This window comes from Quercus suber, unplaced genomic scaffold, assembly GCF_002906115.3.
Source record: "Quercus suber isolate HL8 unplaced genomic scaffold, Cork oak 2.0 scaffold_71, whole genome shotgun sequence".
Lineage (NCBI taxonomy): Eukaryota > Viridiplantae > Streptophyta > Magnoliopsida > Fagales > Fagaceae > Quercus > Quercus suber.
The window spans coordinates 1,445,575-1,465,491 of NW_027069536.1; the positions used below are offsets into that span (position 1 = coordinate 1,445,575).

General features: G+C 33.3%; 1 protein-coding gene across 3 annotated transcripts; it reads left to right on the forward strand.

Annotated features, from left to right (window-relative positions):
• The first annotated feature begins 322 nt into the window (after positions 1-322).
• On the forward strand, positions 323-11,248 carry LOC111996129 (uncharacterized). 3 transcript variants are annotated; one of them, XM_065773238.1, is made up of 6 exons: positions 323-535; positions 1,173-1,244; positions 2,345-2,431; positions 7,220-7,338; positions 8,055-8,191; positions 10,559-11,248. In XM_065773238.1, exons 3-6 carry the CDS (start codon positions 2,419-2,421, stop codon positions 10,632-10,634), a joined length of 345 nt encoding a protein of 114 aa, XP_065629310.1. In that variant the 5' UTR covers positions 323-535; positions 1,173-1,244; positions 2,345-2,418; the 3' UTR covers positions 10,635-11,248. The 3 variants fall into 3 exon arrangements, with proteins under 3 accessions (XP_065629310.1, XP_065629312.1, XP_065629311.1); XM_065773240.1 differs by having other exon boundaries at positions 324-535; positions 10,563-11,248; XM_065773239.1 differs by lacking the exon at positions 323-535 and adding an exon at positions 559-731.
• The last annotated feature ends 8,669 nt before the right edge of the window (positions 11,249-19,917 follow it).

Genomic DNA, 19,917 nt, shown 5'->3' on the forward strand with positions numbered 1-19,917 from the left:
AGAAATGTTGTAGACATAGCATTTCTCAAAAAAAAAATCCAAGACATAAATGCAGCAACATTCATTGCCTTTACTCAAAAAGGGAAAACAAAATTCCACAACTTTTTTTTTTTTTTTTTTAAGAAACAAATTCCACAACATTCTATTGTTGACAATAGTGCAATGCCACGTGAACCTGACCTGTGAGCAACATATGAAATCTATCACATTCTTCTTAAAAAAAAAAATCTATCACATTTTTCACATTAAAATATTAAAAAAAAAAAAGAATGTTCCAAAAAGGGAAAAAAGGGCGAAAAGAAAAACCCCAAATTTTTACACAAACTAAACCCACCGTTTTCTCTTTCTAAAAGTTTCCCCTCTTGTCTCGGAGACTCGGACTCGGGGTCTCTACTCTCTAGTCTTTTTAAATATTAAATTAAATAATAAATACTACAAATTAGTGCTCCCTTTTTTCTTTTACCCTATATCTCAGATTTTGGAATTTCCACAACAAAACAATTTCCTTCGATTTTCCTGGAATCCATTTTCCCAGGTATTCCGTCAATTTTCATGTTCGATTCCACTTCGCTCTTCTCCCTATATTATTAATTAGGGATTACATCCATTTTATAACAAAATTCACTTGTTCAAAATTTCTCAAGCATAATTTTCTTTCCTTTTATCATATCATATAAAATAAACGAGCAGAGATTGTACTGTAAAAACTCTTGGTCGTTCGCATAATCGTTGTAAGTCAAACAATTTTGTTAAATTGACCATTGATAGAGTTTATGTTGCTTATGATTAAAAGTGTGTATTAAAAGTGGTCTTCCATTTATGTGTGTGATTGTTGCTCTCTTTTATTGGGTTTCTGAAGTTGATTGGTTTTAGTTAAATAATACTATGTCCATTCCGCCGAAAACTGCTGTGTCTGTGCTTCTTTTGTATTAGCACATGTGTGTGTGTATATATATATATGTGTGTGTGTGTGTGTGTGTGTATTATGAATGTGAATATGAATATGTTTGGGTTAACGAGAGCGCTAGTTCCGTTATAGATAACTATGAAATCTGTGTTTGTTTCCTCGGAAATTTTGGCGTGGAATCAATTACTTAAAACAACATATCTGAAATTTTCTTATTCTTTTGTTTTCTCTTGGTTTGTATTTCTGACTTTTATTTTAATTATAGTCGCGGGGTTTAGAGCTTACCGAGAACGTAGAAGAAGTTGCGGCAGCAGAAATCTGACTCCACAACCACCAGGTGCTCCCTTATATATATATATATATATATTTGAACCTGATGTCCTCCTCAATGAGTTCATTTTGAAATAGAATATCAAATCTTGCTTTTCCTTATATTTAAAAGAAGTGAAATCAAATTTTAGTTTTTAAAAGTGTTAAATAGATTAAATTACATATCAATTAATTAACTTTAGTTTCAATAGTTCTTGTTATCTATTTTTATTTCTTTTGATTGGTAAGTTCCTAGTGGGTTTTGAACCCATGATCTCACCCTCCACCAAGCACTGGCAAGCGGAGAAGTTGCTAATTGAGATAGAGCTTATTGGCTCTTATGTCTATCATTAGGATTGAGATTCTTCATTTTCAAATTGTGGATATGAACGCTCAGCATTTTTGAATAAATACTGGATCAACAGCTGATGACTCCCTTTATATACAATGTATGAGTGTGCAATGTATATTGATGCATTATGATTCCTAGCCTGTATTAATGTATATTAGAAGCAATTAGAAACCCAATCAGTTTTGCAGTACTGGTCTATGCATGTTCTGTATTCGCATATTCACCATAAGTCCTCAACTATTTTCTGTGGCCATGTTAGAAGTCCAAAGTACTTAAAAACCTGTCAAGGTGCAGCCTAGTGGTTGGAGGCTTGGGATGAGCAGTAGACCCAGACGTCCTAGGTTCAATTCCAACTAGGAGTTCCCCTGGATTACGTGATAGGCTGATACATGGTGCTAGTGGGTGGGGTCGTGTATTTGTGGTTTACTTCCTAGGTGTGGGTCTAAGGGCCCTGCCTTAGTGAGGTTCCACGTCATTAAAATAAAATCTATGGCCACTTCTAGGCCCTCAACCAGAAATTATAGGATTGCAAAGTCTCTCTAACTTAAGAAACATGAAGAAATTTCAAACGTATATTAATGACCTAATTAAATACCATGACACCAATTTTTGGGCCAAAAAAGCTTCTTTGTTATAAGTTGGTATTTCCTCAGTTAAAGGTCATGCTGGAAAAATATTTAAGTTATTTCTGCTAGGTTGATGGCACTTTACCATTGTTAACAGCCGACATTTGTGGAGTTCATTTTTATTTTTAATTTTTAATTTTTAATGTTTAGGTCTCTTTGTAAGCAGAATCAATCTTTGCAAGATAGTTGCTAATTTTCTTCTGAGAACTAAGTGACACAACAAGATGGAGGACTCGGGTAATTCTTTCTTTTCTGAATCTTAATTATGCCTGCCATCAAGTTGGTGTACTATTGTAAATCGTAGCTCTTGAGATATATTTAAAATATTGAATTTGAAATGGAACTTTTTATTCATTAGAATTTTGATCAGTGGTTATATATTACTAGTGATTTAGACTCTTTTGGGTACTTGTTTGTCCGAGATTAAATTATATTATTATTATTTATTATGATTTATAGTTTTGTCAATTTCTTGGGTGCACTTCCCTTAATATAGATACAATTTTCTTGATTCTATGGGAAGTAGCTAGTGACCAAGGCTTAAGAAAAGCAATATAATTATGGTGGTCAATGTTCTCCTAGGTGATCTCTTGGTACAGTTAGCTAAATATATACTTCCAATTTTATTTGTATAATTCCAAAGTAGTATAACTATATACATACAAAAAGAGTATAGTATAAATACAGTTGCTTTTATCAATTTATTATTCATTTTTGTGGTTCTTGTTTTCTATTCCTTCTTATTAATCTAAAGTTACATATATCTAGAAATTCCTCCAAACTAGAAAAAGAGTGACCACTTAGCAGCTATAGTCTGCTATGAAAGTCTAGTGAATGTGAGATCCCAATACATAGTGCCATTATTCCATTGCATATAGTCCTCTTCAAAAGGTTTTTTATTAGTGATGATATTTTATTGAGAAATGATTACTTCATAAGCACATGTTATAGACACAAGTAGTGTAAGAATTATAGAATAAAAATTATATCCAGAAAGTATAGCGACTCTACAAAGTCTGCAATTGGTTGCTATTGGTGAAACCCAACCCACAAGACCAACTGACCAACAATCTGATGAATTATGATTTTAATTGGATTATTGAAATTTCTGCATCTTCAAAAGTGTGGCAATTTTGTTCCCTCTTCAATCCTTGTTAAACATTATGGATCTAGATTGTAAATATCCAATGAATGTTTACCAAACCAATTCCTCCAATGAAACCAGAGATTAATTACCCTCTTTGTTAACACCCACTGAATCCCAAAAGGCAAAAGCTTTAACAACAAAACTCTACATATTGAATGCAATTTCGCAATGAATGAATAAATGGTATGTTATCTCCTCACTGCACAGACACATACAGCAGCACCCAGCTAAAATAAATCCTTTCTTGATGAGATTATCTCAGGAAAGAATCTTCCCCCAAGTCATTGTCCAAACAAAGAAAGAAACTCTTTTTGGAGCCTTAACAAAAATTGTCAGTTTGTTGTTGGGTTGGGGAATAGAGTGAGGTTTTGGCAAGATGAGTGGTATGGGATCAACCTTTTCAAGTGGCTTTTCCAAGGCTGTATGGTATTGCCACTGATAAGGAGGTATCTGTAGAAGCTTATTTGTCAAGGCAGGGGGCGGAGGATAGAAGAATTTGGGATGTTCATTTTATTCGAGAATTTAATGATTGGGAGATAGATGAAGGGCTGCATTTTCTTCGTATATTGGGAGCTAATACTCCTCCAATGGATGTGGGAGACCGGATGAGATGGAAGTTGAAGCCTAATGGGGATTTTGATATCCGGTCTTATTATAACAAATTAAGGGATTCTCCCTCAATTGTCTTTCCTTGGAAATCTTTATGGAAAGTAAAGGCCCCTAGGCGAGTATCCTTTTTTGTTTGGTGTGTAGCTTGGAATAAGATCCTAAAGAGTGATAACCTGAGATTGAGGAGATTGTTTTTTGTGGACTGGTGTATTATTTGTCGACATTGTGGAGAGACGGTAGATCACTTACTTCTTCATTGTGAGGTGGCTTATCGGTTATAGAGCTTTGTCTTTATAACTTTTGGCATGTCTTGGGTGGTACCTAAATCGATCCCAGATTTGCTTTTTGGTTGGTGGAATTGGTTGGAGAAGTATTCGTCTCAGATTTGGAATTTAGTTCCGTTGTGCATCCTTTAGTGTATTTGGAAGGAACGGAATCGGCGAACTTTTGAGGATTTGGATAGTTCCGGTGATCAGATGCTTCCTTCTTTTAATGGGACTCTTTTTGATTGGTCTCGGGCATGGAGACTCATAACTAGTGATTCTCTCCCTTCTTTCCTTAGCTCTCTTTCTCTTTGTAATTACTGTTGATTGGTTTTCTTTTTTGTTTTTTCTCTGTTTTCTCCTTCTTGTATTTTCTGGGTTTGCTCTATGTTCTTCATGTATAGGATAGCCATTTGTATATATAACATTCTTACTTATAAAAAAAAAAATACTCTTCCAAGAAAAAGAGACTTTACTGGTACCTCATATGGAAGTGTAATATGAATGAACATCAAATCCGCCATCCCTGTTCAATCTGCACCACATTCTATTCTATCGCAACCTTCTCTCGTAGAGATATTTGAGTGCAGGAGATTTAGGAATAATTTTTTTTAAGTAACTGAAGAAATTAAGATGTGAAAAAAAGTTAATGTTCCCCATGTACATAGGAAGTGTACTAGGGAAACTACAAAAATAATCTAAAGTTACATATATCTAGAAATTCCTCCAAACTAGAAAAAGAGTGACCACTTAGCAGCTATAGTCTGCTATGAAAGTCTAGTGAATGTGAGATCCCAATACATAGTGCCATTATTCCATTGCATATAGTCCTCTTCAAAAGTTTTTATTTTTTATTTTTTTTTATTTTTAATTTTAATTTTTAATCTCATGCCCAATCATTAAAATCACTATGAAATCAAACATTCTAGCTCCATGTATCCCCATCCATCTGTCTAACCAAAACGGAATATATTGATGCACTAAGAAGCATGGCCATAGACATGACAATGGACATGTGACATGGCGACATGGCAATTTAAAAAAAAAAACCAAGGCTGTATGGTATTGCCACTGATAAGGAGGTATCTGTAGAAGCTTATTTGTCAAGGCAGGGGGCGGAGGATAGAAGAATTTGGGATGTTCATTTTATTCGAGAATTTAATGATTGGGAGATAGATGAAGGGCTGCATTTTCTTCGTATATTGGGAGCTAATACTCCTCCAATGGATGTGGGAGACCGGATGAGATGGAAGTTGAAGCCTAATGGGGATTTTGATATCCGGTCTTATTATAACAAATTAAGGGATTCTCCCTCAATTGTCTTTCCTTGGAAATCTTTATGGAAAGTAAAAGCCCCTAGGCGAGTATCCTTTTTTGTTTGGTGTGTAGCTTGGAATAAGATCCTAAAGAGTGATAACCTGAGATTGAGGAGATTGTTTTTTGTGGACTGGTGTATTATTTGTCGACATTGTGGAGAGACGGTAGATCACTTACTTCTTCATTGTGAGGTGGCTTATCGGTTATAGAGCTTTGTCTTTATAACTTTTGGCATGTCTTGGGTGGTACCTAAATCGATCCCAGATTTGCTTTTTGGTTGGTGGAATTGGTTGGAGAAGTACTCGTCTCAGATTTGGAATTTAGTTCCGTTGTGCATCCTTTAGTGTATTTGGAAGGAACGGAATCGGCAAACTTTTGAGGATTTGGATAGTTCCGGTGATCAGATGCTTCCTTCTTTTAATGGGACTCTTTTTGATTGGTCTCGGGCATGGAGACTCATAACTAGTGATTCTCTCCCTTCTTTCCTTAGCTCTCTTTCTCTTTGTAATTACTGTTGATTGGTTTTCTTTTTTGTTTTTTCTCTGTTTTCTCCATCTTGTATTTTCTGGGTTTGCTCTATGTTCTTCATGTATAGAATAGCCATTTGTATATATAACATTCTTACTTATAAAAAAAAAAAATACTCTTCCAAGAAAAAGAGACTTTACTGGTACCTCATATGGAAGTGTAATATGAATGAACATCAAATCCGCCATCCCTGTTCAAACTGCACCACATTCTATTCTATCGCAACCTTCTCTCGTAGAGATATTTGAGTGCAGGAGATTTAGGAATAATTTTTTTTAAGTAACTAAAGAAATTAAGATGTGAAAAAAAGTTAATGTTCCCCATGTACATAGGAAATGTACTAGGGAAACTACAAAAATAATCTAAAGTTACATATATCTAGAAATTCCTCCAAACTAGAAAAAGAGTGACCACTTAGCAGCTATAGTCTGCTATGAAAGTCTAGTGAATGTGAGATCCCAATACATAGTGCCATTATTCCATTGCATATAGTCCTCTTCAAAAGTTTTTATTTTTTATTTTTTTTTATTTTTAATTTTAATTTTTAATCTCATGCCCAATCATTAAAATCACTATGAAATCAAACATTCTAGCTCCATGTATCCCCATCCATCTGTCTAACCAAAACGGAATATATTGATGCACTAAGAAGCATGGCCATAGACATGACAATGGACATGTGACATGGCGACATGGCAATTTAAAAAAAAAAAAAAATTAGGACACACTATGGTGACATGATAATTAATAATTAATAAATACATATTTTTAGGTATATTTTATTTATTTTGAAGCATATTTTATGTTTATTTAGCTTTTACAAATAAATTATATCCATCAATATAACTAAAGAATGGATTTAAAGAAGCTTCGTTCATCTGCATGTGTTAATTGATTATTAATATTGTCTGCATTTGTTTATCAAAAAAATAGTATGCATTTGTGTGAAAGGGATTTAAAGAAGATGCATGCATTAACTGCAACGATATTCAGTGTTGTTTCTAGCACTTGAGGGCATAATATTAGTGAAGTTTGTTTCTAATTTTTTTCCTTTATAATTTCTTGAGGTTTATTTTATTTTTTCTGTTGGAGTCTTTTTTGATAAGTTAGTTTTCCGGTGGAGTGCTATATTAATTTACAAAGGGGTATGTTTTGTTTCAGAGGATGACCAAATTCCAGCTATCCCTACAAAGGAGCAGCCTAAAAATAAATGGGATGATGAAGATGTGGATGATGATGATGTAAAGGAATCATGGGAGGATGAAGATGAACCTACACCAGTATGATCAATAATTTAACTACGATCTCCTAGTATTTTCCTTTTTACCACACTTGTTGACTGGAATAGAGGACTGAGTATTGATTGATTGATTCATTAATAGATTGAGGACTGAGTATTTTCTTTTTTACCACATTTGTATTATTAGTTCTGGATTGAACAATTTGCAGAACCTCTGAGAACATTCTATTTGTATACAGATCCAGTTTATTTTTTGACATTTATATTTGATAAGCTTAATTGAAAAAAGTTACATAATTTCTTGAAAATTGTTTTGCTGTTTTTGAGTTTGTTTTTGGAGGTAGCACATGGCTCATATTTGGGTTGCCTATTCCTGTGTTGTCTTCTGACTGCACCAGTGGTCTGGGCAAACCAATAAGTCCAGGTAACATGGACCTTAACAAAAAGATGTAAAAGTTTTCTTCTGGTAGTCCGTTGTGGTGATTGCATAAATGCCCCTGCACATGTTGTTAATCGTTCATTTTGTATTAAAAGATGTTTTAGTTCTGAAATTTTCCAAAGAAATTTTTATTTCACTGTCAACTTGTTGGATGCATATGTTTTAGTGGAACATGGATTAGAGTTTGTTATTATGCAGTCATGGTGTTAAGGAATAAGAACACTGTTATATGGAGTTACATGCTAATACCTCATGTTTATGGTGGTTTGCTTTGTTTATGTTAATGAAAAATCTGTTGTCTATATGTGATGGACCAGGCACCTGAAACTAAACCTCCAGTTGAAAAGGCTCCAAAGAAACCCACAGTGAAAGCAACTGAAAAGAAAGGAAAAACTGTTGGAGTAGCACAGGAAGAGCCACTAGATCCTGTAGCTGAGAAACTTCGCAAACAAAGGTAAAGGTTTAAATAATCAGTACTGCTAATAATGAATTTTTTAATCTTATTTTGGGTAGCAAATTAATTGTAGGCATGTCTATTTCTTATCTGATGAGTGGGAAATGGTTTCCAGAAAACCCTTCAAAATTATGGGGCAGCAATAAATATTATTTTTGTATACTCTCTGTCTTGAGCAGAAAATTGTGTTAAGGTTGCATTTCTTGTTTGTATCTAATGCTTGACTCAGATTTTTGGTAACTGGTGAGGCAAAATTGGTTTCCCTCATATGCTGCAACCTGCAAGTCTTATGAACAAACAGCATCAAGTTTATTTCTCTTGTGTGCACTAAAATTGTTAATATCTAGAAAACTATTAACTGAAACTGCATTGAGGTTTTGTTTAGTTTGAAGCTAAGTTCTCTACTGAACTGACCCTGTGTGAGCCGATCACCCTAGCTCAATAAATGATTTTTTAGATATTCATGTGTGAGCATTGAAGGCAATGTTGATGTTTGACATGTCCATGTGTTAGACATGGAAATGACTATCATGGATAATCTATGATATGGTGCCCATTGTCACATGAATTATTGGATTTTTATAATAATTTTGGACATATAATAGCATCATTAAAAATTTAGGATATTTAATAGGTTAGCAGTGTGAGCAAGAAATTAATCAGTGAGAAATATGAATCACGCATATGTATCATACAAAAGTAGAGGCACTTTTTTCTCTTGCATGTAATGTTATTCACCATTTAAGTGTAAGTAGAGAACTAGATCGTTTTGCTGCACTAATTCAAGGAAGATTTTAAAGATGTACGCCTTTATGGTTTGCATATTTCTTTGAATGGTTTTGATCTACAAATAATTCCACCAACCTATGTGAAAATGCTTAGACCCTAACAATGTAATTTGGTGGTGCCGTCGTAGTTTATCCTGTAAAAGCATATATACTACTATCATTATTAATATCATTGTAGTGCCACTCTTGTCTACTTCAGAGGTTTTTTGCTAAGTGAATTCACCACTGAAGTTACATGGCTACTTATGATATTGTTAGGGATATTAGTCCTGTGGAGTGTTGACATTGCTCAAATAAAATATCAGCGAATAGTTTAGAGGAAAAAAAACCCTAAAAAAGAAGAGGAAGAGCAAAAAAGATTTACAAAATTCTTTAATAAAAGACTGGGTACTACGTTCCTATGCACAATTCATAGCCGTCCCCCGTTCAGCTGCTTAATCCACATCATTTGAGGTCTGCCTTTGTCATTTTTAGGATGAATTTTTCCCACCAGCTCTGAGCTCCAAGCGTATGACTTTATCTTGACTGTGAAGATCAGATTATGATGTTTATCTGTGTTCTGTGAAGCATTTGGCAGTATAACTTTGGAAGAGGGGTTGGGGGGTTTATCTTGGCTATGAAGATCAGATTATGATGTTTATCTGTGTTCTATGAAGCATTTGGCAGTATAACTTTGGAAGAGGGATTGGAGGATGGGTTGGAGTAAAGACCATAGGTTACTCTTTAAGGCATTGGTCTTGAAATTTCTTTCAGAAAGAAGGAAGAGTCCTATGCTTGAGTATCTAGGATGTAAGAAAATTGTTCATGGATTAAGGTCACCTCGATGGTTTGAAAAAAAAAAAGTTTCCAAGAAAGTCTGACAAGAACTTTCATATAGCATTGGTGTTAAAATTTCAGAAGATGGTTATAATGTCTGTTGGATGTTGTGGACTTCTATATAATTTAATTATCTTTAGAGTCATCTGATTTTGAATCTATTTTTCGATGTTTTAATCCGCCACCCTCGTACTACTTTCTTTGTTGATTCTATGTTAGTTATTCTGAATTTTATCAGTTTTGTTCTGAATGTGTCTGCTTTCTATTTATGGTGGGAACTGCTTCCATTTTTGTTCTCCATCTGATTTTTATTGCATTGTCAACTTCCTCGTCTGAAATGTTTGTTCTCTAATTTGAATTATGGAGGATATTAGTGCATTGCTATAAGTAATCATGATGAAATGGGAATATCATGTTTAAGGCTACAACCCACTGTAAAATAGTATTTGAAATGTAAAGAATGAATTTGCACCCTTCCACTGCATCTATTTTAGGGAGTCTCACTTCATGAAAGCAATACAGAAGATTTGGGGATGGCCAGTGGAAATAAGTGTATTTTAATATGTTATATCTTAAAAACATTATTTTAATTGGGAAAAGATGTACCGACATTGCATTAACTTTGATCCTTTATAATCACTTCTCAGTTTTCTGTATTTCATTTTAGATTTGATTCACACCCTTTCTGTTTTGTAACTGTCAATAACAATTAACAGAGATGTAGTAAGTATAAGACTGATGATTTACTAACCAATTACGTCAGGCAGTGGCACTCCTTGCATCGTCATGCGGTGTCATCATTGTCCCACTCATGCAATTGGGAAATAGCTTTGATTTGAAAAATCCATTTCTTACCAATGGGTATAAGATCAAAATTGAAGAAATAGGTATGACTTGTTCGGGAAGCTGAAGCAATAAAAGCTGAAAATGAGAAAGGGTTTGAGGAAATGTTATATGAGAGATTCGGTTTTTGGTTGGAAAGTAGAGACGGTGAAAACTTGTGAAAGGGATTCTGAGATCAAAGGAACAAAGACCACCTTTTGTCTTGCATAGGTGATGAAAACTCTCTATTTTATTTAATGTCTAAATTGTAATTTATATTTCCTTCAAATTATTTTAGATGTAACATATAATGGTACTCTTCTTAAGCTATATGTCACATGATGATTTTCACATGCATCATCTTTTTCAGTTGACTACTTTCTAGGCAAAAACCACTTTTGCCCCCCTTGCATGTTTATTGCAACTGGCAAGTCACAACTTGTGACTCACAAGGGTCCACTGACTACACCACAACCACTTCTAATTATCCTTTTTTTAGCCAGTCTTCTGCTTTACCAGAAATGCTTCTACACTCAGAGTCACCAACCCACACCCAAAATATTAATAAGAAGAGACCATGATACTCATCAAAAAACAGAGAAGAGACCATGATATAATTAAGATTGAAGGGGGCAAGGGGAGGGATAAAAGAGGGAGAAAATAAAGGCAGCGGTGGTAAGAGGTACTGAGAAGAATGAAAGAGGATGTGTGGGGGAAGGAGGGAGGAAGTTATAAGAGATAAAATAAAGGGTTTGGGGGGAAGGGTGGAGATGGGGATTGTGAATGGGTGATTGGAAATATGATCTAGAATGCCAATTGTCATTAAAATATTTGTTTTCCTCTCACTAGGCAACAATTTATATATTTGTATTGGTATAGTGATATAGTCTGGATTATTTATAATTTAATTAAGTTGTGATGTTGTAGGTTTTCAAACTTAATGTGACATCAATGAACAAACTACCTTTTAGCATCATTAATTTTCAAAACTACTTTTTAGATAAGTACTTTAGAGAAACTCTTCAAAGTATCTAAAAGACCATGGTGATAGCAAAAGAACTGCTAAAATTGGGACAATCAACACTAGAGACAAATCTAAAAATGAAGCCACTGATAAGCAGAAGTAGAGACAAGTGTATATCTGTGAATCATTATAAAGTGAGACAATTTAACAGCTTAAGGGTTCCTCTGTGTTGGCCGAGCTCATGGATCTTCTCAAATTATGTTCCTACCATTCATGAACCTAGACTGTACTCCTTTCTTCGGTGCCAAACCCAAACTTAATTAAAAAGAGCATAAACAAACACAAAGTTTTTCCTCCACAATCATCAATACGGGAGGGAGAAATTGTTAGAACAAAGTAAGTAAACAATGGCCATTTTGAAACTTGAAAAGTAACATTTCCTAAAATAATTTATATGGGTTTATCCTATTTCCACAAGTTTATTATTATTACTTGTTAAAGATAAAGATTTGAACAAAACAACATCAATAGAAAAAGAGTCTAAAAAATTTATGAAAAAAAAAAAAAAACCCATAACATGTAAATGATTAGATGATTATAGAAAAGGGAGAGGGAGAGACCTGGATGTGGTGGAGCTTGATGTGTTCCCAGACCTTCTTGATGGCATGGGTGCGAGAGGACTCGGTGGCGCCGTCGAGGAATTTGCCGAGTTGAGGAGAGAACTGAACCACCTTCTGACTGCCGATGTTGGAACGAGCTTTGGTAGTAGTGAGAGAGACAGATCGGCTGTGTGAGTGAGCGAGAGAGAGAGGGAGGCTGCGGTGAGGTGTGCGACTGAGAGAGGCTGAGGTGAGGCTGACTGAGCTGTGCGACTGAGAGAGGGTGAGTGAGAGAAGACGAGAGAGGGTGAGTGAGAGTGGAGAGTGGAGAGTGACTGTGAGAGAGGCATTTAATTTAAAAATATCCTATTAAAAATCGACTTTCAGAGAGTCGAGGTCCATGTGGACCGACAGATCAGAGCCAGGTGGCGCCACGTCAACGCCAGATGGCGTCTACGTGGAACTCGAGTTTTAGAAACTCGAGTTTTATGTGGATGCCACGTGGTATCACGCCACGTCAAATAGCAAAAATCGAGCCTCAAAAAGTTGAGATCTGAGCGCAAAATTCGAGTCTCTAAGACTCGAGGTGTTACTAATTTATATTGTTTTCAAACCGGGCCAACTAACTATATAATTGGCTAATTATAAATAATTACCCATTTCGTCCTCTGAAACACTATGGCATAATCATGCTTTTTTGTCCTCTTCAATCGATCGTTTTCATTTTTTCATTCACTTTTTTCATTATTACCTTTCATTCATTGCCCATCAAATCAATCATGTTGCTTTTAGTTTGGCCAAGCACTCAATAAAGGCCACTGCAAAGTTCCTAATCATTCAACCCAAGAATGGGCTGGACTACGTGAATCACGCCAAACAACCTTCGAAGCTGTTGCGTTTAAAAATAGACTAAAAATGAGATCAATTGACAAGGAAATTAAATAGCAATTCCCGAATTTTCTTCCAAAGTTTTTTTCTCGTGTTTCCACTTTCCATACTGTTTCTCATTGACATAACGTCAACCTTATTTATTTTAGTACGATAACATTAAAGTTTTTCTTTTTCAGTATCTGGCAATTTTTTAGGTGTTTATAGTCTCTGTCTAATACACATTATTTATTAAAATGAAGAATCTCTTAAAAATGACGCATATTTTTTGTTTAGAGGTTTCGAATACAGAATTTCATAATCTATATACATGATGTATGTATAATGAAAAATAATATGCTAAAAAGTTTATATATATATATATATATAATCTTATATTAATCAGTAATAAATGAAGAATAATTATCTGTCTTTACACAACTAAATGTACTAACAAATTTTTGTAAAGTATCCCTTGAGTGCCCACTCTTAAAGACAATTACAATCCAACGACATGAATGTTAAAAGTTACTTCAAATTTTCTATTTAATCTGAACTTTGTGTAGGTTTAATGAGATTACATAAAAGCAAAAGGGTCCTTATAATTGTCACCCACCATACTCGGTTTCTTGATGCATCCTGATTGCATAGCATTTTTATATTCACGTGTATATATATATACACACACACGTGTACACAAATTGTGTCACATTATTTGCAAAGTATATAAATCATGATCAATGGATACTTCTTCTTTTTTTTTTTTTTTTTGTTAATTATTATCTTCATTATTTTGCAGTTGTTACTCCATGGATTTTTAAATTCTTTAGCCTAATTTCCCCTTTGTCGCTTTTATTTTTAAATGAATCTCCTCTTCATTTGTTAATGCTTGATAAAAAATTAAAAAAAAAAACATAGAAAAAAAATACAATATAAGAAGATTTTTAAATGTGTACTCTTTGTGTAAAAATAAAGATTGTTAAAATTATTTTTGGTACTTCACTATGTTGTAATAGAAAAAAAAAAAAAAAAAAATTGGATAGTGCAAGAGGAGCGTGACAAAGAAATTATGGGTGATAGAAATGGTCCTACTTAAGCTAGGAAATACAAGAATGGTCCATGGCCCAATAGGATTCTCACGAAATCTCACGACATCATTATGGTTTTTAATTTTTAATTTTTTGAGACAATTTCAACTTATAATGTCTACTTTTAATAATAACTATTTATTATCAGATTAAGATATCAATTACTTTTTTGTGTAAGTAAAATTAAACCTCAAATTTTTTATTTAATTATTAAAAATTTTATCAATTAAATTAACTAAATCCTATCACATTATTAGCGTTTATAAAGGGAATAAAGCAAAAATGGTAGGGCCAATCGACTTTTGATTATTTATTTACGATTCTTTTTCTCATTTTGCAATTTTGTCTTCATTTTAGCAATCATTTTTCCATTATTAACTTTCATTTTCATCCTACTTTAGTTTTGGCCAATCACTCGGTTGAGATGGGGAGCACAAGATCCTTATCATTCAATTCAATAATTACGATCTCTGAATTTCTTGCATAAAAAATTGGTAAAATATCATTTTAGTCTATAAAACTTTTACAAAAGATTGTTTTTCATTTTTAAACTTTCAGAAGCTTATTTTTTCATTCTTAAACTTTGCAAATCATTTTACTTTTCATCTTTCTGTTTATGTATGTTAGTTTATATCTTATGTGGCCTAACGGAATATTGACGTGGGACCTAACTTGGGCTAAACTATTTCACTTAAAAACTACACTCTCCGTCTCACTTTTTTTGTTTTTTATTTTATTTTGAGATGTCCCAAAATATTGTCCTGTTTCTAAAAATAAAATTCATTAATTTACTAATGTTCCTATTATACTCCTATTAATTTACTAATTCAATTTTTTGATAAATTTTTTAAATGTAATTTTGAAAACTTATACATTTTTAAAAGGTAAACAAGACAATAAATGATGTTTGCTTAAAAAATTTGACTTTTTTAAAAAAAAAAAAAAAACTCAGATGGAGGGAATAAAAAAGACACGTGTATCACAATGATTCACACATTAAATAAATTTTTTTTAAAATACAAAAATACCCCACACTCCATCTTTCGACACAACCTGATAGAAATTCTATACCCAAACTGAATCTCCAGCCCAACTGTCAAACCCGCCGGCGACCCCAACTGTCACTGGAATTAATCGCACCATCTCTCCACAACGAGCCGCACTCACAAACCCACCACGCAACCAAAAAGCCTAAACCCATAAATCCAAACAACGGCCAAACCTTCCACTAGAAACAAACACAACAAACCATGTTTTGTCACTTCCGCTTCTCTGAATTAAACTTGAGGTGGGGTTTTAATGTTTCTTGCTGGTACTTGAAGAAAATTCACGGGATTTACATGGACAAGTCCACCTTTCACTGTGTTCTAAACCCATGTGTTTGTATTTGTTTTTTGGCTTCTGGGTTTGCAGGAAAATGAGTCAGCTCGATGTGGTATTGCAAGAATCGGTGGTGAGAGATAGAGTGACAAGAAAGACTCTGTGTTTTCTGAGAGAGCAAATGGACGGTGTAGATGGAACAAGGATAAGGCGGAGAAGTTTAAAAGAACGGTTGCGATTAAAAGGGATTGGTCGTTGTTTGAATTTTGTTTGGGTTTTTTGGTAGGGTGGTGGGTTTGTGAGCACGGCTGGTTGTGGAGAGTGGTGGTGCGATCGGCTCGCCGGTAACAGTTGGGGTTGCCGATGCAGCCAATGGGCTTGACAATTGGGCAGGGGTCTTCCGTTTGGGTATAGAATTTTTCAGGTTGTGTCAAGAGAGGAAGAAGGGTAATTTTGTACTTTAAATTAAAAAACTGAAATAGTTTAATGCAAGTTAGATGCATGTCAACACTTAGTTAGGCCACATAAGACAGAAACTGACAGACATAAATGGAATGGCGAAAAACAAAATGTTTTGTAAAATTTAAAGACAAAAAAAGGTGAAAATGATATTTTACCAAAAATAAAGTAAAATTCATATCTTTTATATTCTCAATTGATAAAGGAATTGCATAACAATTCTTGAATTTTCTTACATTGTATTTTCTTGTGTTTCCGTATCGTTGTTTAGAACATCAACTTCTTTGTTTATTTAAAGAACCATGGTGTACAAAGTTCTTTGACTACCTAAGCTTTCCTACGAGCACAATCCCTAATTACCTGCTAAAGCTTGGATTGAAGAAAGAAATATTAATAGATAAAGACTATTTTGAATGATTGCATATTATTGAGACAAATTTTTCCTCATGCCACATGTTTTAACATTGCTATATTTCACCTACTCAGTCAGCTCTTTATCCCAAAAAAAAAAAAAATACCATATGTTTGTGCTTTGCCTGAGTCATTGAAAAACTTGCGACTCTGTTGAAAGTAAAATTACTATTTATTGAGATTTTTTATTTATTTAATTCCTTCAATATTGCATTATCGAATTTTTGAGCTAGGATAACTGTGATGCTTTTCGAAGGGGCTCAAATAATAATGCATTATAAAATAGGAAAATAAATATGCAAACAGGATCTTTATTTACATGCATGGTAAATTGCCACTGGCTATACTCTATGCAAAATATGATAGTTGCTTTATGGTCAAGGATAGATGGTTATGAAAGATGTATAAAAGTGGTAATTTGATTTGCATTTTCAAGGTACTTTCAAACCCACTTATTTTGTTCCATTGATTATGGATGTGCCTTACTTGACACCCTATCGAGTTTAATAACTGAGAAATTAGCTATTGAGCTAAAAAATTTTTTTGAGAAAAAACCCTTAGAAATTAGCCAATGAAGCCATTGTTGTGAAGTAAATTAGCTAATATAGCTATTGTTGTGTATTGGGCTAGCGTTCTCTGGATGTTCTCTCTTTCAATGGTCACTTATTGAAAATGACTTCAGCCACAACTCTGCCTACTTTGGCTATAAAGCCAATAAAGCCATTGTTGTGAAGTAAATTAGCCAATATAGCCATTGTTGTGGAGTAGTTTGCCCTTTCATTGTTATTGTTGGACTACTTTCCAACTCCCCTATGCCTCAAATTGATTTCTTTTGGATTTTGGTTTGACCAGGTGTATGTCAGTTTAGTACTGTTCAGCCACAACTCTGCCGACTTTCCCTTGTTAATTCTAATGCACTATTCTTTTAACCAAAAAAAGAAAAAGAAAAAAAGTTTAGTACTGGTTTGGCGTTTGAAATGAAATCAAAATAGGCTTGGGATGAGGATATTTCCCATGCTAGTGTCGATTAAATTTTTTGTTTGTTTGCGTGTTTGTCAATTACAATGAAATTAGCCAATCTCTACAATGAAATGTTTTGGTACTCTTTTTTTTTAAAAAGAAATATTTTGGTACAATGATATTACTGTATTCCTACATAAAATATAATATATCTAATGTAATATATAATTTGTATATTTGTAAATACTAAATAATGGATGATCTTAACATTATCATTAAAAAAAGAATTTCAAACATAAAATGTCTAGAAAATCTAACTATATAATCAGTCACCAACGTAAGAGATTTATTTATTTATTTTAGTGTAGTTAAGGATGTCATTCCACGGAGAAAAGGAAAAAAAGAACACGTCAAAAGCACTAATAATCGGGCTTTAGGGTTTGTCAACCAATATTGTTAAGCATCCATTACCATTCCAATTTAGTACATAATCGGGTAAGTAAACACAAACTATTCGATTGGAAGATTTTGAAATAAGCTTTATTAATAAAAGTCTTTTTGGTGGCTTATATTCATCAATTATTCCAACAATTTAATCTAAAAAAAAAAAAAACATCTTTGCTAAAAAAACTCAAGAACATCACATACCCTAGAGACAATATAATGACAAAAGTAATATCTAACAAGATTATTACGTTTTACTAGAGAGATTATAAAACCTTATTCTAATAATAAGAAGATTCAAGAATAGACTTATGAAATAATTAGAAATTAAATATCAATCTAACAAAATAACTATAAAAAGAGAACAATTGATTTCAATAACAAAAATGTGAAAAATATTCTTGGATTGTGATAGGCCAAAAATATATTGACCTTTTATGGTAAATTAACCAATTAATTAGCCAAGTTAATTAATTAAGTCAATTAACATGCAATACACGTGATAGCACAAACAAATCACCAGCTAAGTTAAATGCAGCGCAAAATAAATTTGACAGGGTGATTTATTTACGAATGGGGAAAACTTCCAAGGAAAAAATTTCATCGGGTGAATTTAAAGTCACCACTCTTGAGAATCTACTATTATCAAAACAAGCGGTTACAAGTAAAAGGAATCACATTACCTTATACCAACTTACAGTTGAACCCTTACCCTAATACACAATTGGACTTGTAATGTAGTGACAATCTCTCCTTTCAATACACGGCTCCAAGTACGTGACTAACCAATTGATGCATGAATCTCAATACGTGACTAACACACCAACTTAAAAAGGATGTTGGCTACAAAGTTCTTCAGTTCATCCAGACAAGAAAGATCAAAAAGCTCATTGGTCACAAAACCCTACGGCATACAAACATAACAGCTTCTTCAAGAGAAAGATGAACCAGGGCAAATTGTCTTTGGTCACAATATGCTTGCAACAATAAGTGCAACTACCTTATGACAACCCTTAGAATAATTCTCATATATATCTAGGATTGTGAGAAAAGAAAACCTAAACACATAACTTGGATATGCGTGAAAAATAGATCTGAAAAACTGATTTTCGTAATTCTCAATAAATATAGCTGTTGAGATTATCTATCGAGCTTCACCTTTTAAATCTCAATAGATACATCTGTCGAGCTTTAAAGAATAACACTTCTTCACTTGATTTTTGGACAGATTTGCATGGCTTCAATACTAGAACTTGAACTCTTGTTCCTTGAAATATTAAACACATCCTAGATTTATCTAATTACAAGTAAAATGCGTTTTGTCAAAGGATTAGCCAATTCTAAATGACATATGTTCTTAACATGATTTACATATGTTCTAATAGATTGAATGGTAGACAACTTACAACACTAGGGATTCACCCTTTACCTTAGTTTAGGTTCTTAAACTTCTATAGAAAATAAAAAATATCAAAAATTGATGAAAAATAAGGTTTTTCAATAGCCAAAAACGTGGCTACCCTTGTATCTCTTTAATATGTATAACATTCAAAACCTTAAAACACATGCTTCTAAGAAGGAAAATAAAAAATGTTAATTCTCGTCTTTCAACAATGGGTCAACTTTCAGGTTGGGTTTGGCCTTGACAACATCATACAAATTCTAAAGTTTTGGTAAACTATAAAATTTTAGATCTTCAAATCCCCTTTCCGTAGCTGCAAGAATTAAGTCAATCCAATATTGGAGTAAAAATGATATGACCAAAATACCAAAATTGGTCAGAATATTTCCATGCTAGGATTTTTTTTCATTTTTGGCTTAAATGAATTTCTCTCTTTCCTTTCATGATTTCACACATCTTTGACTCATTAAATTCTTCAAAAGACACTTCTCAATTGATCTTCATCCTTGAATTCTTTTAGTTTCATATATGTATACTCATTAGTTTTAATCTCTTATAAGAGAAAAATACACATAATGAGTATATTGCACTTTTAAACTATTATCAATACACAGTAAATTACATTGGCTAATAAGTCAATAAACTCCACGATTATGCTGCATTTTTTTGATTGAATATAATTAGACAACTCATAATAATTTTTTTTTTTGTTGATTTGTCATTTTAAATAAAACAATCTACACTATAATTTAATTAAATAAACTCTTTTTCAAATAAATTTTCTAA